This window comes from Phoca vitulina, unplaced genomic scaffold, assembly GCF_004348235.1.
Source record: "Phoca vitulina isolate PV1807 unplaced genomic scaffold, GSC_HSeal_1.0 scaffold32, whole genome shotgun sequence".
NCBI lineage: Eukaryota > Metazoa > Chordata > Mammalia > Carnivora > Phocidae > Phoca > Phoca vitulina.
This window is the reverse complement of record NW_022589735.1, coordinates 12630184-12650540: the sequence shown is the minus strand read 5'-3', so window position 1 is coordinate 12650540 and position 20357 is coordinate 12630184. Positions and strand designations below refer to the sequence as shown.

The following is a 20357-nucleotide window of genomic DNA, read 5'->3' as shown; positions in this document are numbered from 1 at the left end:
AAACTTCTGGAAAGGGGCTCTGAAAAGATTCTGTGGCCCAAACAGACAGAGGAAGACTGAGTTTTAGTATTTTCTTAACATCCTGTTCTTGCTAAAATCGTTTTTCCTTATGTCCTGTGTCTCCAAATTCCTTGTCTCGTCTGATTTCACTTCTTTCCCATCGCTTACGTATATGCATCCACTCGAAAATCTCCGTATTTGTACAAGGGAGAATCTGGAAGTGGCTTGAAAAAGAACAAGCCTGTGAGAGCCTCTGGGAAATTGTTAGTGGAAATCTAGGTCAGAACAGAGAGGACCCTTTGGGAATTGTTAAATACCTTAAAAGAAAGGGGGCGGGGAACAAGCTTTAAAGAGGATCTAGCAAATATCACTAGCCTTTTTTTTTTATTATCATTATTATTTTTAAGCCTGCCTGGGCGTGTTTGGGGCATCCATGTCAGCGTATTAGAACCTTCATGATGCTTTATTACTTAAATGAGGTTCGACGGTTTTGTTGCTGTTGTGGGGGAAGAGGTTTGGTTTATTACAGAAAATGGAATAAAAAAAATGTGTGGGTGAATGAGACTGTAGACCAAAGAACAGTCTCCATCATTTGAAAAGGAAAAAAATTATATACAGATAAATTGTTTGCACTCTGAACCCTCACATCTTTCCACGCAGTATCTGTTAATAATGACTCTGTCTTGTTTTTCAGTACATATTTGTCTCCCTACTCTCCAGAGATTCTACTTACAAGCTACTAAAATCTGTGTGTGGACACTTAGAAGTGAGTACAACATTCCTGAGCCTCAGTTGCTGTCTCTCTTTTCTATTTCCTCTGGTTTCCTAGTTGATCTGGTTTTTCATTTTGTTTCATTAATTTCAGAACACGAGCGTCGGGAACAGTCCCAACCCGTCTTCTCTTGAGAACAGTTTCCGGGCAGACCGCCCTTCATCTCTGCCTCTGGTGAGTTGCCTACGTAACTATCTAAATCCAACAGAAGGGGGCATGTGTCCCACAATGACACTTCTCCTTACACCAGGATCAGGGGATGGAAGGAGTGTAGACCTTAATATCTGAGGGAAAATGTGAAGACACAGGGCATTTCTGTGCTGAAGTAAAGGGGGGCCATAGGAGGCTATAAACTTTTTTCAAGTAACTAAAGAGCTGTCCTACGAAAGAAACAGGATAGTGGACTGTCTGGGCGAGTGAGTAGTCGGTGGAGGTGTTTGTAAAATCTTGCTGTCTTTGCTTGTCAGTGTTGTTTTAGAGGGATTCGCCAGTCTCTTAAGGTAGGGGCATGATTCATCCCCACAAATCGTTGATTGTCTTCTATGTTCCAGGCACTGTGCTAGTGTATGCTGTAAGGACACCAAGAAAAATCAAAACTAGTTCTTGCCTTTGAAGACTTTATAGCTTAGTAGAAAAGATGAGGAACATCCAGAAATAATTGTGAAAGAACTCTGTAGTGACCAAGTGAAAGAGGTTTTTTTTTCCCCTTTAGATTTCGTTGACTATATAGTAAATCTCCAGTGGAAAGTAATTCCCCCCATTTGTACAAGATTTATACCTATGATGGTATAATGTCGGCCCAAGAGAGTCCTCACCATATTTATTCAAGTGCTTATTCCCAAAATAATTACTGTTAAATGCTGGAATACCTTGGGTGCAATGGTATGAGCCCATGGTTTTCACATCTCCAAATCTTTCTTTTTGAGAGCTGTCAAATAGTACAGGGATTGAAAACTTGTACACATAAAAAGTTGTCCAAGAATGTTCATAGCTGGGACGCCTGGGTGGCTTAGTCGGGTAAGCGTCTGCCTTCAGCTTAGTTCGTGATCTCGTGGTCCCGGGATCAAGTCCCACATTGGGCTCCCTGCTCTAGCAGGGAGTCTGCTTCTCCCTCTCCCTCTCCGAGCCCTCTCTCTCTTGCTCTCTCTCAGATAAATGGATAAAATCTTCAAAAAAAAAAAATAATGTTCACAGCTGCACTGTTGGTAATAGCCTAAAAATAGAAACAATTCTAATGTCCATCATCTGCTGAATGGATCAATAAAATGTAGTATGTCCATACAGTAGAATATTATTTGACCACATAAAGGAAGGAGTACTGACACATACAACATGGAAGAACCTTGAAAACATGATGCTAAGCAAGAGAAGCCAGACACGAAAGGCCACATATGGTATGATTCCATTTATACGAAATGTCCCAAACAGACAAACTGATAGGAAAAGTAGATTAGTGGTTGCTGAGGGATGGGGGAGGGAGAAATTAGGAGTGGCTGCTACTAGGTAAAGGGTTTCACTTTGGGGGTGGTGGAAATGTTCTGAAATAAGCTGCTTGATGTTGTGATTATTCTAAAAACCACTAAATTATATGCTTTGAATGATGACTTTTATATTACATAAATTTTTATCTCAGTTAAAAAAAAAAAACACCTTGGGCGGGGGAAAGGAGTGGGAAGTAGTACAAAATAAAAGCCGACACATATGATTTGGAATCCAACAAACTTGGTTTCAAATCTGGGTTCCACCCAGCTGAGTTATGCCATCAGACAAGCTCTTTAACTGCTCTGACTCAGTTTCTTCATCCAGCAAAATGCCAACCTCATGATACTGGGGGTGAAGATTAAGTGCAGTCATCTGTCTGACAAGCTCTGCATCCTGCCTGATACATGATAGGCATTCAGTCAATAATTATTAAATCGAAGAGACTTGAATTCTTCAACTTTCTATCCCCTATATATTCTTGCATGAAATTGAAATGAATTATTGAAATGACCAAAAGATAGCTAGTATAAGACACCTGTGGTCCCTTCAGTTCTTCAGCATTTGGGGGATATAAAGTAAAACATCCCTGCTTTTTCCCAACTGCTCACCCCTCTATCCTCCCTCTATAATTCAAAAGTGATAGCACAGACTCTCTTTTAATTTGGTTGAGGGGGGTAAGAAAAGCTAAAAATTTGCTTTCAGTGTCTAATTTGTTAAAGCCATTTTTTCTTTCATTTCCAATACCTTTTTTTAAACTATGATTTAAAGAATACCTTCACATTTAGAACATGGATTTAGAAAACTCTGCGTCTATTTTTTTCTCGTATATGTCTGCGTCATTCACTTTTTCTCATGACAGAGTGCTAATGAGACTTTTCCAGTTTGACTCTGGAAACTTTTCAATCATCAGCAGTTCTTTTTCCAGACATTTGTTGTTTTCAAACAAGTTGGCCACTGCTGACAAGATTTTAACTGCCCAGAAAAATCTGTTTTGGTCATCAAATACTCTGATCTGTCGGGGAAATCCCAGCGGTATGGAATAATCCTCTCTTCTCTTTCAGTATTTTATAGGTGAGGCCTAAGTGAAAGGGCCGGGGGTTTCAGAGGCCTGTCTGTTTACTGAGGGGAATTGGACTCTGTACACTTCCTTGTTTCCCTTCAGGATTTCAACGATGAATTCTCAGATCTGGATGGAGTGGTTCGACAAAGAAGGCAAGACATGGAAGGATACAGCAGCTCTGGGTCTCAGACTCCTGAATCCGAGAACTCGCGAGGTCTGAGAAATTTCTGTATGTTAACTAAAATGTAATGCTCCACCAAACATCCTCATCTCCCCCCTTTAAAACAAAAACAACACCAACAAAAGCCACCTTGTCAATTAATTAAGGGACTAATTAGCAATTAATTAACAATTGAGAAGGGACTCTGGAGAAAGGGTAGTTCAAAAGTTTTAGGGAAAGGACGTGTCTACATGGTAAAAATCCATTTCTTTATACATATTTAATAAATGTCTCTTAAATCGACACAATATTAGAGTGATTGAAAAACACAAAATGTCTTTTTTACCTCTTCTTTCAGTCATATTATTCACTGTTCTAGCTGAACGGTCCCCATGAGTCAGTGGGCTAAGGACAGACTGTCCTTATATAATTTTCTGACTTCCTTAAGCATTGAATTTCAATACCTAACCATTAAACCAACTTGTGAGAAGATCCATTTATATTCTCAGCCATTATGCATGTTGTGAGATTGATTTGCTTCGTGGTTGATGCTGTGTTTTTAAATGCATTGGGAAGAAAACTTAGCCAGCCCCATTTTGGCTTGATAGATTTCCATGTGACAGAATCCCAGACAGTTCTGAATGTCTCCAAGGGAGAAACAAAACCAACTCGGGCAGATGCCCATGTGAATAGAGTGCCTGAAGGAAAAGCCAAGAATCTCCCCGTACATGGTAAGGAACAGAATGTCTTGGGTAAAGGGGGTGGTGGCGGTCATCTGCTTGTAACTTTTAAAGGGCCCTCAGATGTCAGGGGCACCTGGGTGGCTCAGTTGGTTAAGCACCCCACTCTTGGTTTTGGCTCAGGTCACGATCTCAGGGTTCCTGGGATCAATCCCTGCATCGTGCTCCCTGCTCTATGGGGAGTCTACTTCTCCCTCTCCCTCTGCCCTTCCCTCTACTCGTGCTCTCTCTTCACAAAAGAAATAAATAAAATCTTCAATAAAAAATAAAAGGCCCTCATATTTCACTTTATGACTGCCTTTCATATCCCCTCCCTTCTTGCTGTAGGTCTTTGTTCTGTGCATATTAATTCATATACTCATTCACCAAACAGTATCCAGTTCTGTGCTTTATTGTGAGGGATACAAAGGTGAATAGCCTTCCTGGAGGTCCCTTCATTATTTTTAGTATTTTGAGAATGTTATTCAAAAATTGGTGATAAAACTCAAATTATTAAATTATTGCTTATTTAGTAAGTATTCTAATAGCTGTTTACCAATTATATTGATATGAGAGCAAGGATAGACACCTGGAAGGCTTCAGTCAACGTTTTCTTCAATGTCTATTATCCGGGAATAATTGCCTCTTTCAAGTACCTCTTCCCCATAGGGACTTTGCTGGATGAAGGAGGTGTGTTGTAGTTTAAAAACTGTCTTGTTTTTTTGTTTCTTCCCCCACAACAGGTCAGTCAGAAACCATTGGAGTCTTACACAAAGTCAGGTCTCAGACATGTATGACTCTCCACCATATTCTTATATTTTACGCAATCATGTAAGTAGATGAATTTACTATGAGTGACTTAAAATCATTCATTTCTCTAAAAGAATAATCTCACACTTCCAAGAGTCATTGTAAATCTCAGTTGTCTCTCATGTGACCCACATCTTTCCTTTGACAATTTTTATCTCCTATTCTAGCATTTTGTTTTCCTTAGGCTTAGGTCACATTTTCCTATTCATCCCCTTATTTAAATAAATAGAAGGGGGGAGGGAAGACCAAACTGGGTCAATTCCAGCAGAGGACTACATTCTGAGTGGATACTATTAGTAAGGAAATTGTTCTGTGGATGATGAAGCATCTTTGGCCTTACTATTTATTTTCTCATCTATCCCATGTTCTCTGGATGGAGACCAAAACAATGTCAAAATGCCATCATCCCTTTTACTGTGAAAACTCAGGCATAGACTTTAAGACATTTCCCCTCAGCTTCCAGCCTTTAACCAGTTGTTTTTTTGAAAATAGGCTGACCCAGTTCTAGGCTGTTCCTTACTACCAAGGAGGATGTGCCCAGTTTTGTTTGCAGATAAAGAAGGGAACTTGTGAGTCACTAGAGAACAAGACTGGGCACTCACTGGCCAGGGCCTCCTGGTAAGGGACACAGCACCACAGGGGAGAAGGAGCACAGCTCGGTCATCCACCTTGGGCAAGGCTTTGCGAGACCCTAGTAGAATGGCCATTGTTTGTAAGTTGAGGAACCTGGGCCAGAAGATTTTAAATCCCGTTCTAGCTCTCAAGTTTTTGACAAGCATCAGCCTGTTGAAAAAAGACCTTTTTCAAGTCTCTGTGGCAAGTTAATTTTGGAGAATATCTTGCCTTACAGGTACCACACTGGCTCTGAGTTGATGGTTTCAGGTCAGTTCATGAGCCTATTGAGAACTTCTCTTTTATCCCTTTGCAGTGTGTGTGCATTAATCATCTCAACCTTCTACATGAGATACAGAATTAATACTCTGGAGGAGAGGCTGGGGTCACTGACCTCCATTGTGGACACTCACCATCATGAGTAAGACGATTCCCTCCCGTGCTGTCGTCTGCTTGCTCCTGAGACTAGTATAATGTGGGGCGCTTACCATCCTTCTTAGCAAACATGAGTCGAGGTTACGTTCTGTATGAGACATTTTGTTAAGCGTATCTGTGGGAAGTAAAGGGGTAGGTGGGAGGGTCCTAGAGATGAATGCCCTGACTCTGAACTGTTCTTGCTAGAGTGTTGCCAGTTTATCAAGAAACAAGCCTGACTTTACATTATCTTGTTCTGGTAGCCTAAGACTCAGTTGTGACCTTGGCCCATTTATTAAAATATACCAGTTTATCTTAGTAAAATGGCAGTGGGTGAAGACATTAATAGGAAAGAAGCAGTTGAAGTAACTCAGCTCATTTATCATGCATTAACTCTTTATATTGACGAAACTCTTGACCACTTTTAAGATCTCTGTGACTAGTGGGCGCCTGGGTGGCTCAGTTGGTTAAGCGACTGCCTTCGGCTCAGGTCATGATCCTGGAGTCCCAGGATCGAGTCCCGCATCGGGCTCCCTGCTCAGCAGGGAGTCTGCTTCTCCCTCTGACCCTCCCCCCTCTCATGCTCTCTCTCTATCTCATTCTCTCTCTCAAATAAATAAATAAAATCTTTAAAAAAAAAATTAAAAAAAAAAAAAAAGATCTCTGTGACTAGTAATTAGCTGAATGCATCTGTGAAGATTTTCCATCACTGTCATTTTTAACATGTCTGACCTAATTAAACCTTTCAGACATAGAGCTCTTTCCTTCAAATCCATATACATAAGAATTTTGATCCATTACCTAAAAAGTGAAATAAATTACCCCATGTTAGAAAGCATACTTTTAAACCAAGTTCTTTTTTTTTTTTAACTGTTGGGTTTTTGGGGGGTTTTTTTAGTTTATTTATTTATTTTAAGTAATCTCTACACCCAGCGTGGGGCTCAAACTCGTGACCCAGAGATCAAGAGTCATGTGCTCTTCTGAGCCAGCCAGGTGCCTAACTTAAGTTCTAAAAGTAGAGATACTCATTTACAGAGTTTATACCATGTGCTAGAGACTCTATTAGAATAGATATATATATGCACAATTTTCTCTCATTTTATTTACCGTAACCTTTTAAGATAACTTTTATTCCCATTTTACAGACGAGGACAATGAGACCAAATAAATAATTTAATGTCATACAGTTTATAATAAAATCAGGATTCAGATGCACATCTGTATGACTACACGGAGGACAGGCTTTCCAGTCTACCAATGGCTTGGTTGTAAGGTACAGCCTAGGAATTGGATTAGGCTGTTTAGAGCGTGCTTCGGAATCATCTGGATGGCTTGTTAAAACAGATTGCAGGGCCCATCCCCAGAGTTTCTGATGAACTAGAACTGAGGACCTGAGAATTTGCCTTTCTGTCAAGTTCCCAGGTGATGTTGATGGTGCCAGCCTGGCTCTACACTTGGAGCACTACTAGCCTATACCCTTCTAGGGCCTCTTTATGCTCAAACAACTACCTAAAAGTCTTGTTCTGTGGCTTACACGTCTGCTGGCATACAGGTTCTTTTTGAACCATAATATATACCTTTGAGCCAATAATATGGAAACATAAAGAACAGTCTAGAACAGATTTATACCCTGCCCTTACTTACTCTCTCCCATCTTGTTCAAGATGTTAACATACAGGGGCGCCTGGGTGGCTCAGATGGTTAAGCGTCTGCCTTCGGCTCAGGTCATGATCTCAGGGTCCTGGGATCGAGCCCCATGTCGGGTTCCCAGCTCAGCGGGGAGTCCGCTTCTCCCTCTCCCTCTGCCTCTCTCTCAAATGAATAAATAAAATCTTAAAAAAAAAATGTTGACATACTTTTTCTACACTCATCTAGCATGCCCTCCTAGTTCACTATCATATATAGGGTTGATTTTTTTTTTTTTACACAAAAATGTACCTCATGTCCTATTATCATATGTTAACTTGGTGATGATGGGGGGGAAACTCCACTAACAAGGACAAAAGGAATATTCAGTCCACTCTTTAAATAATCAACTTAGGGAGAAGTACAGTCTGAAAAATCATCATTTGAAGGAAAAATCACAAGGATTATTTATGACATGAGACCAGGAACACCCATGACAGGAAGAAGATGTTCATAAAGTAATTTATAGGACCTGAGCTTCTCCCATGTCTTTTTCTCTGCCAAGGTGATCCAGCCATGCTGCCCAGTAGCTAGACCCACACTTGTAAGTGGGTTGGTTAGTTGTCGCAGAATCCATACCTTTTACGGGCTTTGTTAGTGTGTCCGTAGCTTGTATGCTGTCAGAATTACATGTTGACCCATCAGCTCTGTGGGTCTCCGTTCTCGCCTCTAGACACCGAAAGATTCCCCTTCAGGTTCCTGTTTGGGATCTAAGATTTTGATGGTGTGGCTCAAGGATAAAGAAGGAATTGTTTATTTTTAGTAAGGGTAAACAGAAAAACATCTGATTGCTTTCTTAATGTTTAGACGATCATCAGTCATTCACCAAGTACCTGTGTAAAATAATTAGACCCATCACTGCCACCCAAAAACTTAATGGCTGAATAAATTACAACTAAGAAATATGGAGAAGATAGAGACCAGGGTTGTTAACCTTAACATGAAAATCTGATCAACGGCTTTTTAGACCATCTCTCCAGGAAAATGTACATACAGCTCTCAATTTCCTACAGTTTCAGCTGGTATAGGACCCCAGTGGGCCCTGGGGGAGAGCTCATGCCGTAAATAGTTCAAATGGTGCACAATGAATACATGTTCCATTATAAGACAAGGGCAGTTACATGGGCATGGCCAGTCTCAAAAAAAAAAAAAAAAAACTACAAAAGTCTCACACTTGAGCAGCAATTTGACTAAAATTCCTATACATTCTGAAAGTTCCTGTGTAAACGGTCCCTCCTCCCATGAGAAATAAGCCTGTGACGGAGAAGAGCAATAATTCTTGCCCATTTCTGCTCTGGTGGGGACAGCGAGGATCCGAGGGGAACAAGAGGTCTAAGAAACTATGTGCTTGAGCAGAATTGCCTGATTTTTTTGTTCGGAAGCCAGGGCACAACACTGCCACTTCAACGAAAACAGCTCAAGAGACATCCAGCTGAGCTTTTAAGATGCAATCCCCTCCACGTCCAGTCAGCTTTGGGGGATTACGACAGGGCCTTCCCGACGTTAACAAGTGAAAGGCTCATGCTCGACTGCTGTAACCGAGTTTTCTGTTCAAATAAATTTAAAATGTGTTCATTCTACTTCTTCCTTTGCCATCCCCTGCCCACAACCATTTTTCTCTTTGTTCTTACAGACAGACAGCACCATCCGGCCTGGGGTCACAAGTACAGTTAAATGTGGAGGTCCTCTGCCAAGAGCTGACGGCTAACATAATGAAATTAGAAAAGGTGACTCATTTATTTCCTGGGTTGGGGCGGGAGCCGTAAGTGCCTCTTGATGGCCAGAGAGCAGGGGTTACGCACGCAAACACCTTCGGGGTGTAGCAAGCAGCCTGTGTGACCAAAAACCCAGCCGGGGGATGTCACGGTAAATAGGAAAGAGTATTTTTTTTTTTTTATTTCCACCAAGAAATTGGTTTCAGTCTCATTCTCCTTGTGGGTGTGTCTTTGGCTTTTCCTCCTTAGTTAGAAAGATTTCTGTCCACCACAAGGGCCCGACAGCCGGTGACCGCTGACACAGGGCTCAGTGGAGGGACACAGCCAGCCCCACCCAGGCTGATGGTTGCCATACGTGAAATACTGTGTTCAGTCTCTGTTAGAACCCTGCCAGATGGATGTCACTCTTCTGACAGACGAAGAGTCCAAGTTTCCAAGTAACTGGCTCAAGGAGACACGCGGAGAAAGTTGGCAGATCTGGAATTTGAACCAGGTCGGATTCCAAAGTTGTGTTTGGGGCTCCTCACAGTCCAACCTGAGGCCTTGCCAGGAAAGCCACTGATGTACCTTTACCCTCTAGAAGTATCTAACAGTAGGGCAGTCCTCGAGCAAATCTGTCCTGAAGCCTATGTCATTCTTCAAAGCCAGGAGGAGGGCGGACAGCGGACAGGAAGATGGGCACAGGAGAAAGGGCCCAGAGTTAAACCTAATTAACATTTCTTCACTTCTCCTTCCAGTATATGTCTATCTCTTCCATCTGGTGGTTTGTTTCTGCCCTAAACCTTAAGGAAAGGTTTCAAGTGCAGGGTTCAGTTCAAACTGTTACCACAAATGCCCAGCATGTGGTGGGTTCCCCTAACAGTGTAGTCATGATTCCTCGGTAAGAACCATGAAATACAGGGGCGCCTGGGTGGCTCAGTCGTTAAGCGTCTGCCTTCGGCTCAGGTCATGATCCCAGGGTCCTGGGATTGAGCCCCGCATCGAGCTCCCTGCTCAGTTGGGGAGCCTGCTTCTCCCTCTCCCACTCCCCCTGCTTGTGTTCCGTCTCTGGCTGTGCCTCTCTTTCTCTGTCAAATAAATAAATAAAATCTTTTAAAAAAAATCTGAAATACAAATGAGCCAAATGAGGTTGGTTTTGCTAGACTAAATGGTAGTTAGCATTCAGCTACTGAAGTATTGAGCGCGAAGGAGTTTCCAAAGTTCAGTTCTAAACCAAAGGATGACCTAGAATTCCTATTGAACCTGTGGACAAACTTGGAAACTTTTTTTTTTAACCCAAAATCATCCTAGAGAAGGTCGGGTGTAGCCACCCGAAGTGTTTTCTTTTCTAAAATGTGAGTTGCTGAGAATTGAAGAGAATTTCTTTATGTTTCATGACATGCTTACAGATGTTTGGCTTCTGGGCATCTGTGTGGCTCAGTCTGTTAAGGGTCTGCCTTTTTGCTCAGGTCATGATCTCAGGGTCCTGAGATCGAGCCCCACATTGGGTTCCACCCTTAGTGGGGAGCCTGCTTGAGATTCTCTCGCTCCCTCTGCCCCTCCCCCAACTCATGCTTGTGCCCTCTCAAATAAAAATATATATATAATCTTTCTTTTCTTCCGTGGGGTTCCTCACTCCCATCACAGTATTGCTTGTTGAGAATTCCTTGCTCAGAATTCTTGAAAGTTCACTTACCCAACAAACATCTACTGAGCCCGTTTTTGATGCCCAACACTGTACTGTAGTCTCGAGATCCAAAGATACGTCACGGACCCTGGGCCTTGAAACTCAGTCCTCTGGGAAATGGGTAATATCTAGTAGGAGTGTTAAACATTGATGGTTTGAATCAGACACCACATGACACACAGGCTCTGTAAGGATCGGTTTCCCATTATCTCTGCATTTAGGTCACACTTGGTGTTGCCAAGGCTTTGTTCTTTTCCTTCCATCTGATTTCTCTTGGTCTTTCCTGACACTTTCATCTTTGTGCCACTCTTTTCATTTTTAGCCCTCTTTTTTTTTTTTTTTTTTTCATTTTAAAGTGGATTATCAACGGAGTTGGAATCCATTAAGCAGCATTTGCCTGATCTAAATTGAACCCAGGGGGTGGCTTTTTTTTTTTTTTTTTAAGATTTTATTTATTTGACAGAGAGAGAGCAGGAGCACAAGCAGGGGGAGTGGGAGAGGGAGAAGCAGGCTTCCCGCGGAGCAGGGGCGGGACCCAGGGGATCCCAGGACCCTGGGATCATGACCTGAGCTGAAGGCAGACGCTTAAGGACTGAGCCACCCAGGCGCCCCAGTGGCTTTTTATTCAAGGTAGAATAGATTCATCTCAAACATTACACAGGTCATGGCAAACGGGCCCTTGATAGACTCCATTCTATTTAGTAACAGGAACTTCTCTCTCATTATTTCCAGATACAAAACAACCTACAGAAGCTGCTTGAGAATGGTGACTGACAGACCGGATTGTTCAGGCCAACATGATACCTCGAGCTTCCCTTTGAAGAAGGTGTTCCCCTCGGCATTCTGGCGGAGCGCTCCCTGCTGGCCAGAGGAGCAGGCAGACCGGCCTCCCCAGCCATGTTTGCACTTGAAGGTCTCCAGCTCAGGAAGGGGTGGGGGCGGGATAATTCTGGTTCCTGTGCAATAAACATTGACCCTCTGTCTCTGAGGAAGTTCTCAGTGCTGCCGCCTGAACACAGACCCATCTCTGGAGGTCTCAGGACGGGCCTGGTGGACACTCTCTCGGATGATTGTGGTTCCACGGTTCTCGTGACTGTGTCAGCAAACACACTCCACTCTGTGCCTTCTTAGTCCTTTCTGTGCTCCTTTTCTCTCCTTTACACCCCTCTGAACCAGCCTTCGAACTAAGGGATAGATCATGTGCCAAAAACCTGATACGGTCCTTTCAAGAATTAGACCTGACTCTTCCAAAACAGACTTGCCTCAAACAAACACCAGCATTTTTTCTTTTCCACTATTCTGCTGTTCTGTTCTGCTTGAAATCACCCTGTGTATCTTCTCAATTCAGGATGGGCAGGAATACCACAAAGCAGATTAAAAATAATCCTGTTTATGTTTTGTTTTGTTCCTATAACTAATACTTAATTGGACTGATCATCACCCACCCCAGATCAAGAATCTATGACCACATGTGACTGAAGTACTAAATTAAACTTATTCTGAAACCAAAACTAATCTTTAAACCAAAAAGTACAATATGATTTGATACTGGATGAAAAACACTGAATTTTTAAGTTTATAGGTGGACTATGTTATAGTTTTGAAAGAGGATGCCTATATGGAATGCTGAAACCCCTCTCAGCATGACAAATGCATGCTTCTCTCTTTTGCTGACTAAAAGAAGTAACTGGTGGTTTCCTAACTTCTATTTACCATATGGGATGGCTGGTTTTTATTAATAATTATTTAGGTACCATAAGATCTGTAATATAAATGATATTCTGTTTCTATTGGCAATGCATTTTATAATCATTTCTATGAAATGTATTTTGTTTAATCAGATAAGCTAATAAATGAATTGGTTACATCTTTTGTTATTTGTTAGCCTGCTGGACAAGAACTGTGCCTGGTGCACCCCCCTGGCTTTTAATAAATACTCACTGGTTAAAATACCCGGCTAACACTGTGTTTTGTCAGTTTGTAAACTCTTTTAACTAAGACAACATGGCCTTTTTAACTGCTTCTCACCTCCTCTCTACTACTTCCAACTCACCCATACTTCTCTCCTCCCAAGTATCCATTTCAAAACTCAAAAATGATCTAAATTCTGGGGTGGCATTGATACAGGGGAAAGAAAATGAACTTTGAAATCAGAAAAATAATGCTTTATTCCTGGGTCCACATTTTATGAGTTATGTCACCTGAAGATTTTTGGCCATTTTCCCCCATTTTATTTATGTGACTAAAAGTACCAACAAAAAATGTCATTGGGAGGATCAAACGTGATGATGTCTCTAGAGCACATCAGGGTCACGCGAGTAGTACACTCTCATAACAAGGGCCATATTCGTTTTTTTTAGAAATGTCTGACGTTCCAGTTCCATAAAAGTTCTGTGTCAGTATAGTCCAAACCCATTAGGGATTCAAGAATGGGTAAGCCACCCATACAGAGAAATTTTACAACATATGAAAAGCTTTAAAAGGTTCAAATTTCACAGCAAAGGAAACAAAACTAAAAGGCAACCTTCAGTATAGGAGAAGATATTTGCAAATGACACATCCGATAGTGAGTGAGTATCTAAAAAATATAAAGAACTTATACCAAAGTTCTTATAAAGAACTTTGTCCCAAAAACAAATAATCCAATTAAATGGGCAGAAGACATGAACAGAAGTGTCTCCAAAGAAGACATCCAGATGGCCAACACACATGAAAAGATGTTCAACATCACTGACCATCAGGGAAATGCAAATCAAAACTACAATGAGCTGTTACCTCACACCTGTCAGAATGGCTAAAATCAAAAACACAAGAAACAAGTGTTGACGAGGATGTGAAGGAAAAAGAACCCTCGCGCACTGTTGGTGGGAATGCAAACTGATGCAGCCATTCTGGAAGACAGTATGGAGGTTCCTCAGAAAGTTAAAAATAGAGCTACCCTACGATTCAGGAATCGCACTACTGCATATTTACCCAAAGGATACAAGAACACTAATTCAAAGGGATATATGCACCTGTTTGTAGCAGCATTATTTACAATAGCCAAATTACGGCAGTAGCCCAAGTGTCCACTGAAAGATGAAGAAGTGATATATAGGCAAATAGTGATATATATGAGATTATATATATATATAAGTGTGTGTATACATAACAATGGAATATTATTCAGTCATAAAGAAGAATGAAACCTTGCCATTTGCGATGACATGGATGGAGGTAGAGGGTATTATGCTAAGCAAAATAAGTCAGAGAAAGACAAAACTGGATGATTTCGCTCATATATGGAATTTAAGAAATAAAAGAACAAAGGGGAAAAAAACAGAGACAGACCAAGAAAAAGACTCTTTTAACTCTAGAGAACAAACTGATGGTTACCAGTGGGAGGGGGATGGGTGACATAGGAGACGAGGATTAAAGAGTACACTTACCAAAAAAATAAAATGTTTGAATTTCAGGAATTAGTAATCTGCTCTCTAGAAATTTATCCTGAAGCAATAAGCAGAAATCTAGTCTAAGATTTATATGCAAGAATATTCTTTGAAGAATTATGACAGCAAAATATTAGAGATTCTAAATATTCAATAACAACAATTAAATAATACAACTATTTAGAATTGTATTGTCAAAGAATGGCATTAAAAATACCATTAAAAGGGCGCCTGGGTGGCTCAGTCATTAAGCGTCTGCCTTTGGCTCAGGTCATGATCCCGGGGTCCTGGGATCGAGCCCTGCGTTGGGCTCCTTGCTCAGCGGGGAGCCTGTTTCTCCCTCTCCTACTCTCCCTGCTTGTGTTCCTGCTCTCGCTCTCTGTCAAATGAATAAATAAAAATCTTTAAAAAAAATACCATTAAAAAGGGAGGCACAAAACTATATGATATGATCCCAATTTTGTGAAGAAATTCCTACATATATGTGTATATACACCTATATATACACATGGAAGCACACACACACACACATTGACCTTTTCTATATTCTCTAAATTTGGTAGAATGAGCAGTTACTACCTTTTTTTAATCAGAGAAGTTGATTAAAAACATTAAGTGACTCTCAGCAGGGAATGAGATCTTACAATTGTGCCCACCCTGCCCAATAACACTGACACTAGTTCTGTACCAGGAGCGACTTCATCAGTGGTTTTTCCAACATCCACTACAGTGTTTTCCAAAGAGAGAGAACACACATCATCATTTCTAAATTCAGTGACTATTTTTGCTCTGGGTATGCCGTTACTTGTTTTTTTGTTTTGTTTTGTTTTGTTTTGTTTTTGTTTTGTTTCTCGTTAGATAGCTCCTAAGTCTAAATCTGGTACAGATGAATCTGAATGATGATGTCTGGTCATATGTCGCATATTAACTCCAAAGAAGCATGGGAAAGCAAGCATCTGGAATTTTTCAGCCTCTACCACCTAGATTAAAAAAGCAGGGAATTCTAAAGTAGAAAAGAGTTTCAGATGTTGAGTGGTCAAAATAACAGCAAATGTCCACCATATGCCTTGCCCTTTAAAAACTTTAGCATTACCTTTCTAGAATCAGGGAAAAAAAATCTTAAGAAGAGATTAACTGGTTGAAATTCTATTTCTGTGCATCCTAACATTTTCATCTATGATGAAATATATACTATTTGGATGAATGGAAATCGTCAGTCTCACATAAACTGAAAATGCTATTATTATTGACCTCTCAAGCTTTGTGAATATTTAAGATACTTTCCTACATAGACTCTACAACACTCCAAGGCATTTCCCAGGTATTCATTTATGCAATTCTTTGAAACCATCCCAGACACATTTCTCTTTAAGATTTTATTTTTACATAATCTCTACACCCATGGTGGACCCCAAGAGTCTCATGCTCCTCCAACTAAGCCAGCCAGGCACATTTTTTTTGTCTTCCACAACTCATCCTAATTCATAAATTCATGGCATCAGACTGAAAATTTTCCAACTTAAATGTGAATTTTCTCTTCTTAGGTGGTTTTGTTTTATGTATCCTAATAGTGAAATTCAGGTGATGCTCTCCTTGTTTATCTGTTTGTTTCTGGTGATCTAAAGGTCATGGACACTAACAGACCAGGTAAGTTTTGCTCTCAAGCATTTTTTTTTCAAGATTTTATTTTTAAGTAAAAATACACCCAACGTGGGGCTTGAACTCACAACCCTAAGATAAGGAGTCATATGCTCCACCCACTGAGCCAGCCAGGCACCCCTCAAGCATTTTTTTAAGTCAAAATTCTACACACTGGTAATAGTTATGCTGTCATTTGGGATCTATAACCTGATCTTCTCACAAAGAAGCCCAGTGGTATAATATTCTTTTTATGTGCTTCTATCCCTACCAATAATGATAATTTTACCAGTTCTTGATTAAACCAAAAAATTAAAGACATTAAATGAAGCATCTTTGACCACTGAGTTTCTATCATTCTTTGTTTTTTAGAAATGTTAAGCCTTACCAGAGCAATCTACAGGTTCAATGCAATCCCCATCAAAATTCCAATGCCATTTTTCACAGAAATAGAACAGTCCTAATATTTGCATGAAATCACACACGCACAAAAAAAACAACCAAACAGCCAAACAAAGCATCCTGAGAAAGAACAAAGATGGAAGCATCATGCTCCCTGATTTCAAACTATATTATGAAACTATAGTAATCAACACAGTATGCTATTAGAATAAAAACAGACATATAGATGAATGGAAAAGAATAGAGAGCTCAAAAATAAACCCATGCATATATGGTCAACTAATTTATGACAAAGGAGCCAAAAATTTATCATGAAGAAAGCATAGTGTTTTCAATAAATGGTGTTGGAAAAACGGGACAGCCCCATGCAAAAGAATGGAAATGGACCTCTATCTTACACTGTACACAAAAACAACTCAAAATAGATTAAAGACTTGAATGTAGGAACTGAAACCTAAAATTTCCAGAAGAAAACATAGGCGGTGTGCTCCTTGACATTAGTCTTGGCGATGCTTTTTAGGATCTGACATCAAAAACAAATACCATAAAAGAACAAACAAGTGAGACTCCATCAAACTAAAAAGCTTCTATACAGCAAAGGAAACCATCAACAAAATGAAAAGGCAACCTACTGAATAAGAGAAAATATTTGCTAATCATATATCTGAGAAGGGATTAATAGTCAAAATCTATAAACTCACACAACTGAATAGCAAAACAAACAATGTGATTAATAAATGGACCGAATAACTGAACAGACATTTTTCCAAAGACATACAGATGACCAACAGGGTATGTGAAAAGATTCTCAATATCACTCATCATCTGGTAAATGCAAATCAATATCACAATGAGCTACCACCTCTACCTGTTAGAATGGCTATTATCAAAATGACAAGAGATAGTAAATGCTGGCTAGGACATGGAGAAGAGTGAGCCCTCCTACACTGGTGGTGACAATGTAAATTGGTGCAACCACTATAGAAAACCCATGAAGGTTCCTCAACAAATAGGATCCAGTAACTCCACTGCTGTATATTTATCCAAGAAAACCCAAAAACACTAACTCAAAAATGTATATGCACTCCCATGTTAATGGGACATTGCAGCATTATTTACAATAGCCAAGATATGTAAACAACCTAAGTGTATATTGATGAATGGATAAAGAAAGGGTAGTGTATATATTACAATGAAATATTACTATATGACATTAAATATCTATTATTTCCCTAATATGTGTATTATTCAATAAAAAAAAGGAAATCTTGGGAGTTCCAATCCAAGAAGGCAGTGTAAGAACACCCTGAACTCACCTTCACCATGGACACACCAAATCGACACCTATTTATAGATCAATTTCTCCTAAAGAACTAACTGCTGACTGAACAGCTTCCACACACCAAAAGATGGAGAAACCACATAGAGAATGGTGACAGATGGGGACATAGTTACAAAGGGAAGTCACCCTTGATGATGCAAACTGCAGTGGGGAGGGATAGTACTGAGGGACCCTGAGCAGATTCATCTGCCTTAGGGGACAGAAAAAAAAAAAAAAAAAAAAGCCACAGTTTATAAGAGCAACATAAAAGATCCAGCCCTAAAACCCTACCAAACAGCAGGGGAGCTGTTGGAACGCTCCGTGGGTCGAAAGGACTGGTGAGCACCACAGTTCATGTTTCCTCTCTACCCTGATGGCATGGACAGGAGCAGAGTGTGGGCACCCTAATCGGCCTGCTGCCTCAGCGAGCCCCTGGCTCCTAATGCACACCAGCCTCAGCATGGTCCACAACAGGACATCCCTGGTCAGGGCTCACTATAGCTCCAGCCTTTCACCAAGGTGACACACGTGCAAAGCACCCCAGAAGACTCCAGGCCCACACTACTTTGGCTCCAAACAACTCGCAGGGGGCACGGAGCACCCCAAAATATCCTGGCTTTTACCCAGTTCAACTTCGGCTGGCCTCACAGGATGCCCTCAGCACAGAGCCTGGAACTAACTCAGCCCATACACACTTCAGCTTCAGCTGTCCTGCCAAGGTTCCCTCCAAACAGAGAGCCTCAGGACCCCAAAGTATGCACCCACTTCAGCTTACGCTGTCCTGCAGAGGTGCCCTCTGCGCAGAGAGCCCTGGGACTTCCCCACCCATGCGCATGTCAGCTCTAGCCATCCCACCAGGGCAGCCCGAGTACAAAGTGTCCCAGGACTCCCAGTCCATACCAGTCACAGCTCTAGCCAGCCAACCACAGTTAGTGGGCACACACAGTCTCCACAAGGGATGACCACACACAAGGTCATTCCTTCAAGTTTCGGAGAAGTAGCTGTTCCACCTAATTCATAGATACAAAGAAATGCAAACAAAATGAGGAGAGAGAGGAATGTGCTCCAAATGAAAGAACAAGGCAAAACCTCAGAAAAAGAACTAATTGAAACAGAGATAACCAATCCATGTGATAAAGAGCTCAAAGTAATGGTTACAAAGATCCTCCCCAGAGGAGAGAGAAGGGTGGATGAACTCAGTGAGAACTGCAACAAACAGAAAATACAACAAAGAACCAGTCAGACTGAAGAATACAACAACTGAAATGAAAAATACGCTAGAGGGAACCAACAGTAGATTAAAGGATACAGAAGAAAAGGTCAGCAAATGGAAGACAGCCAAAGGAAAAAAGAATTTTTTTAAATGAGGACAGGTTATGGGATATCTTGGATAACATCCATATCCTGGATATCTGGGAACAAACATTTGTATTACAGAGATCCCACAAGGAGAAGACAGAGAAAAGTGGGGCAGAAAACTTGCTTGAAAAAATAATGGCTAAAAACTTCCCTAACCAGGGAAAGTAAACAGACATCCAGGTTCAGGGGGCACAAGGAGTGCCAAACAAGTTGAACTCAAGGACATCCACACCACAACATACAATAATTAAAATGTCAAAGAAGGGCTCCTGGGTGACTCGGTCAGTTAAGCATCCAACTCTTGATTTCAACTTAGGTAATGATCTCAGGGTCATGGGATCAAGCCCTGCATCCGGCTCCACGCTCACATGGAATCTGCCTGAGACTCCCTCTCTCTCCCCCTCTTCCTTTGCCCCTCCTCCCACTCGCTCTCTAAAATAAATAAATAAATATTCAAATACAATAAAATGTCAAAAATTGAAGATAAAAAGAGAATTATAAAAGCAGCAAGAGAGAAGCAACTATTTATGTACAAGGGAAACCCCAAAAGGCTATCAGCTGATGTTGCAAAAGAAACTTGGGGGATCAGAAGAGAGTGGCATGATATATTCAAAGTGCTGAAAGGAAGAAACTTACAACCAAAAATACTCTACCTGGCAAGATTATCATTCACAATGGAAGGAGAGATACAGTTTCCCAGAAAAGAGAAGTTAAAGGAGCTCATCACCATTAAACTGGCCTTATAGGAAATGTTAAAGGAACTTGTTTAAGTGGAAAAGAAGAAAATTATGAAAGGAAAAAAATTCATGAGTAAAAGCAAACACACAGTAGAAGTAATAGACCAATCACTTATAAAGCTAGTATGACTGTTAAAAGACAAAAGTAGTAAAATCAAATATATCTAAAAAAATTACTTCAGGGATTCACAAAATAAAAGATGTAAAATATGAGGGGGGAATATAAATGAAGTTCTTTTAGAACATGTCTGGGGGCACCTGGGTGGCTCAGTCAGTTGTGTCCAACTCTTGATTTCGGCTCAGGTCATGATCTCAGGTCGTGAGATTGAGCCCCTCGTTTAGATTGACCTCCACGTGAGTGGAGCCTGCTTAAGAT

General features: G+C 40.8%; 1 protein-coding gene across 6 annotated transcripts in view; it reads left to right on the top strand.

Moving 5' to 3' along the window:
• Nucleotides 1-13614, top strand: part of GRAMD2B (GRAM domain containing 2B) — a 122654-nt gene extending 109040 nt beyond the window's left edge. Inside the window, exons 7-15 of one of the 6 annotated variants that reach the window (XM_032425285.1) lie at nt 695-766; nt 866-946; nt 3417-3528; nt 4083-4205; nt 4937-5024; nt 5932-6036; nt 9349-9442; nt 9847-9923; nt 11829-13614. In XM_032425285.1, the coding sequence (XP_032281176.1) occupies nt 695-766; nt 866-946; nt 3417-3528; nt 4083-4205; nt 4937-5024; nt 5932-6036; nt 9349-9442; nt 9847-9918 (747 nt within the window). In that variant the 3' untranslated portion in view covers nt 9919-9923; nt 11829-13614. Of the gene's footprint in view, nt 1-694; nt 767-865; nt 947-3416; nt 3529-4082; nt 4206-4936; nt 5025-5931; nt 6037-9348; nt 9443-9803; nt 9924-11828 lie in introns of all 6 variants that reach the window. The other 5 variants (XM_032425283.1, XM_032425284.1, XM_032425290.1 and 2 more) reach the window with 5 other exon arrangements.
• The last annotated feature ends 6743 nt before the right edge of the window (nt 13615-20357 follow it).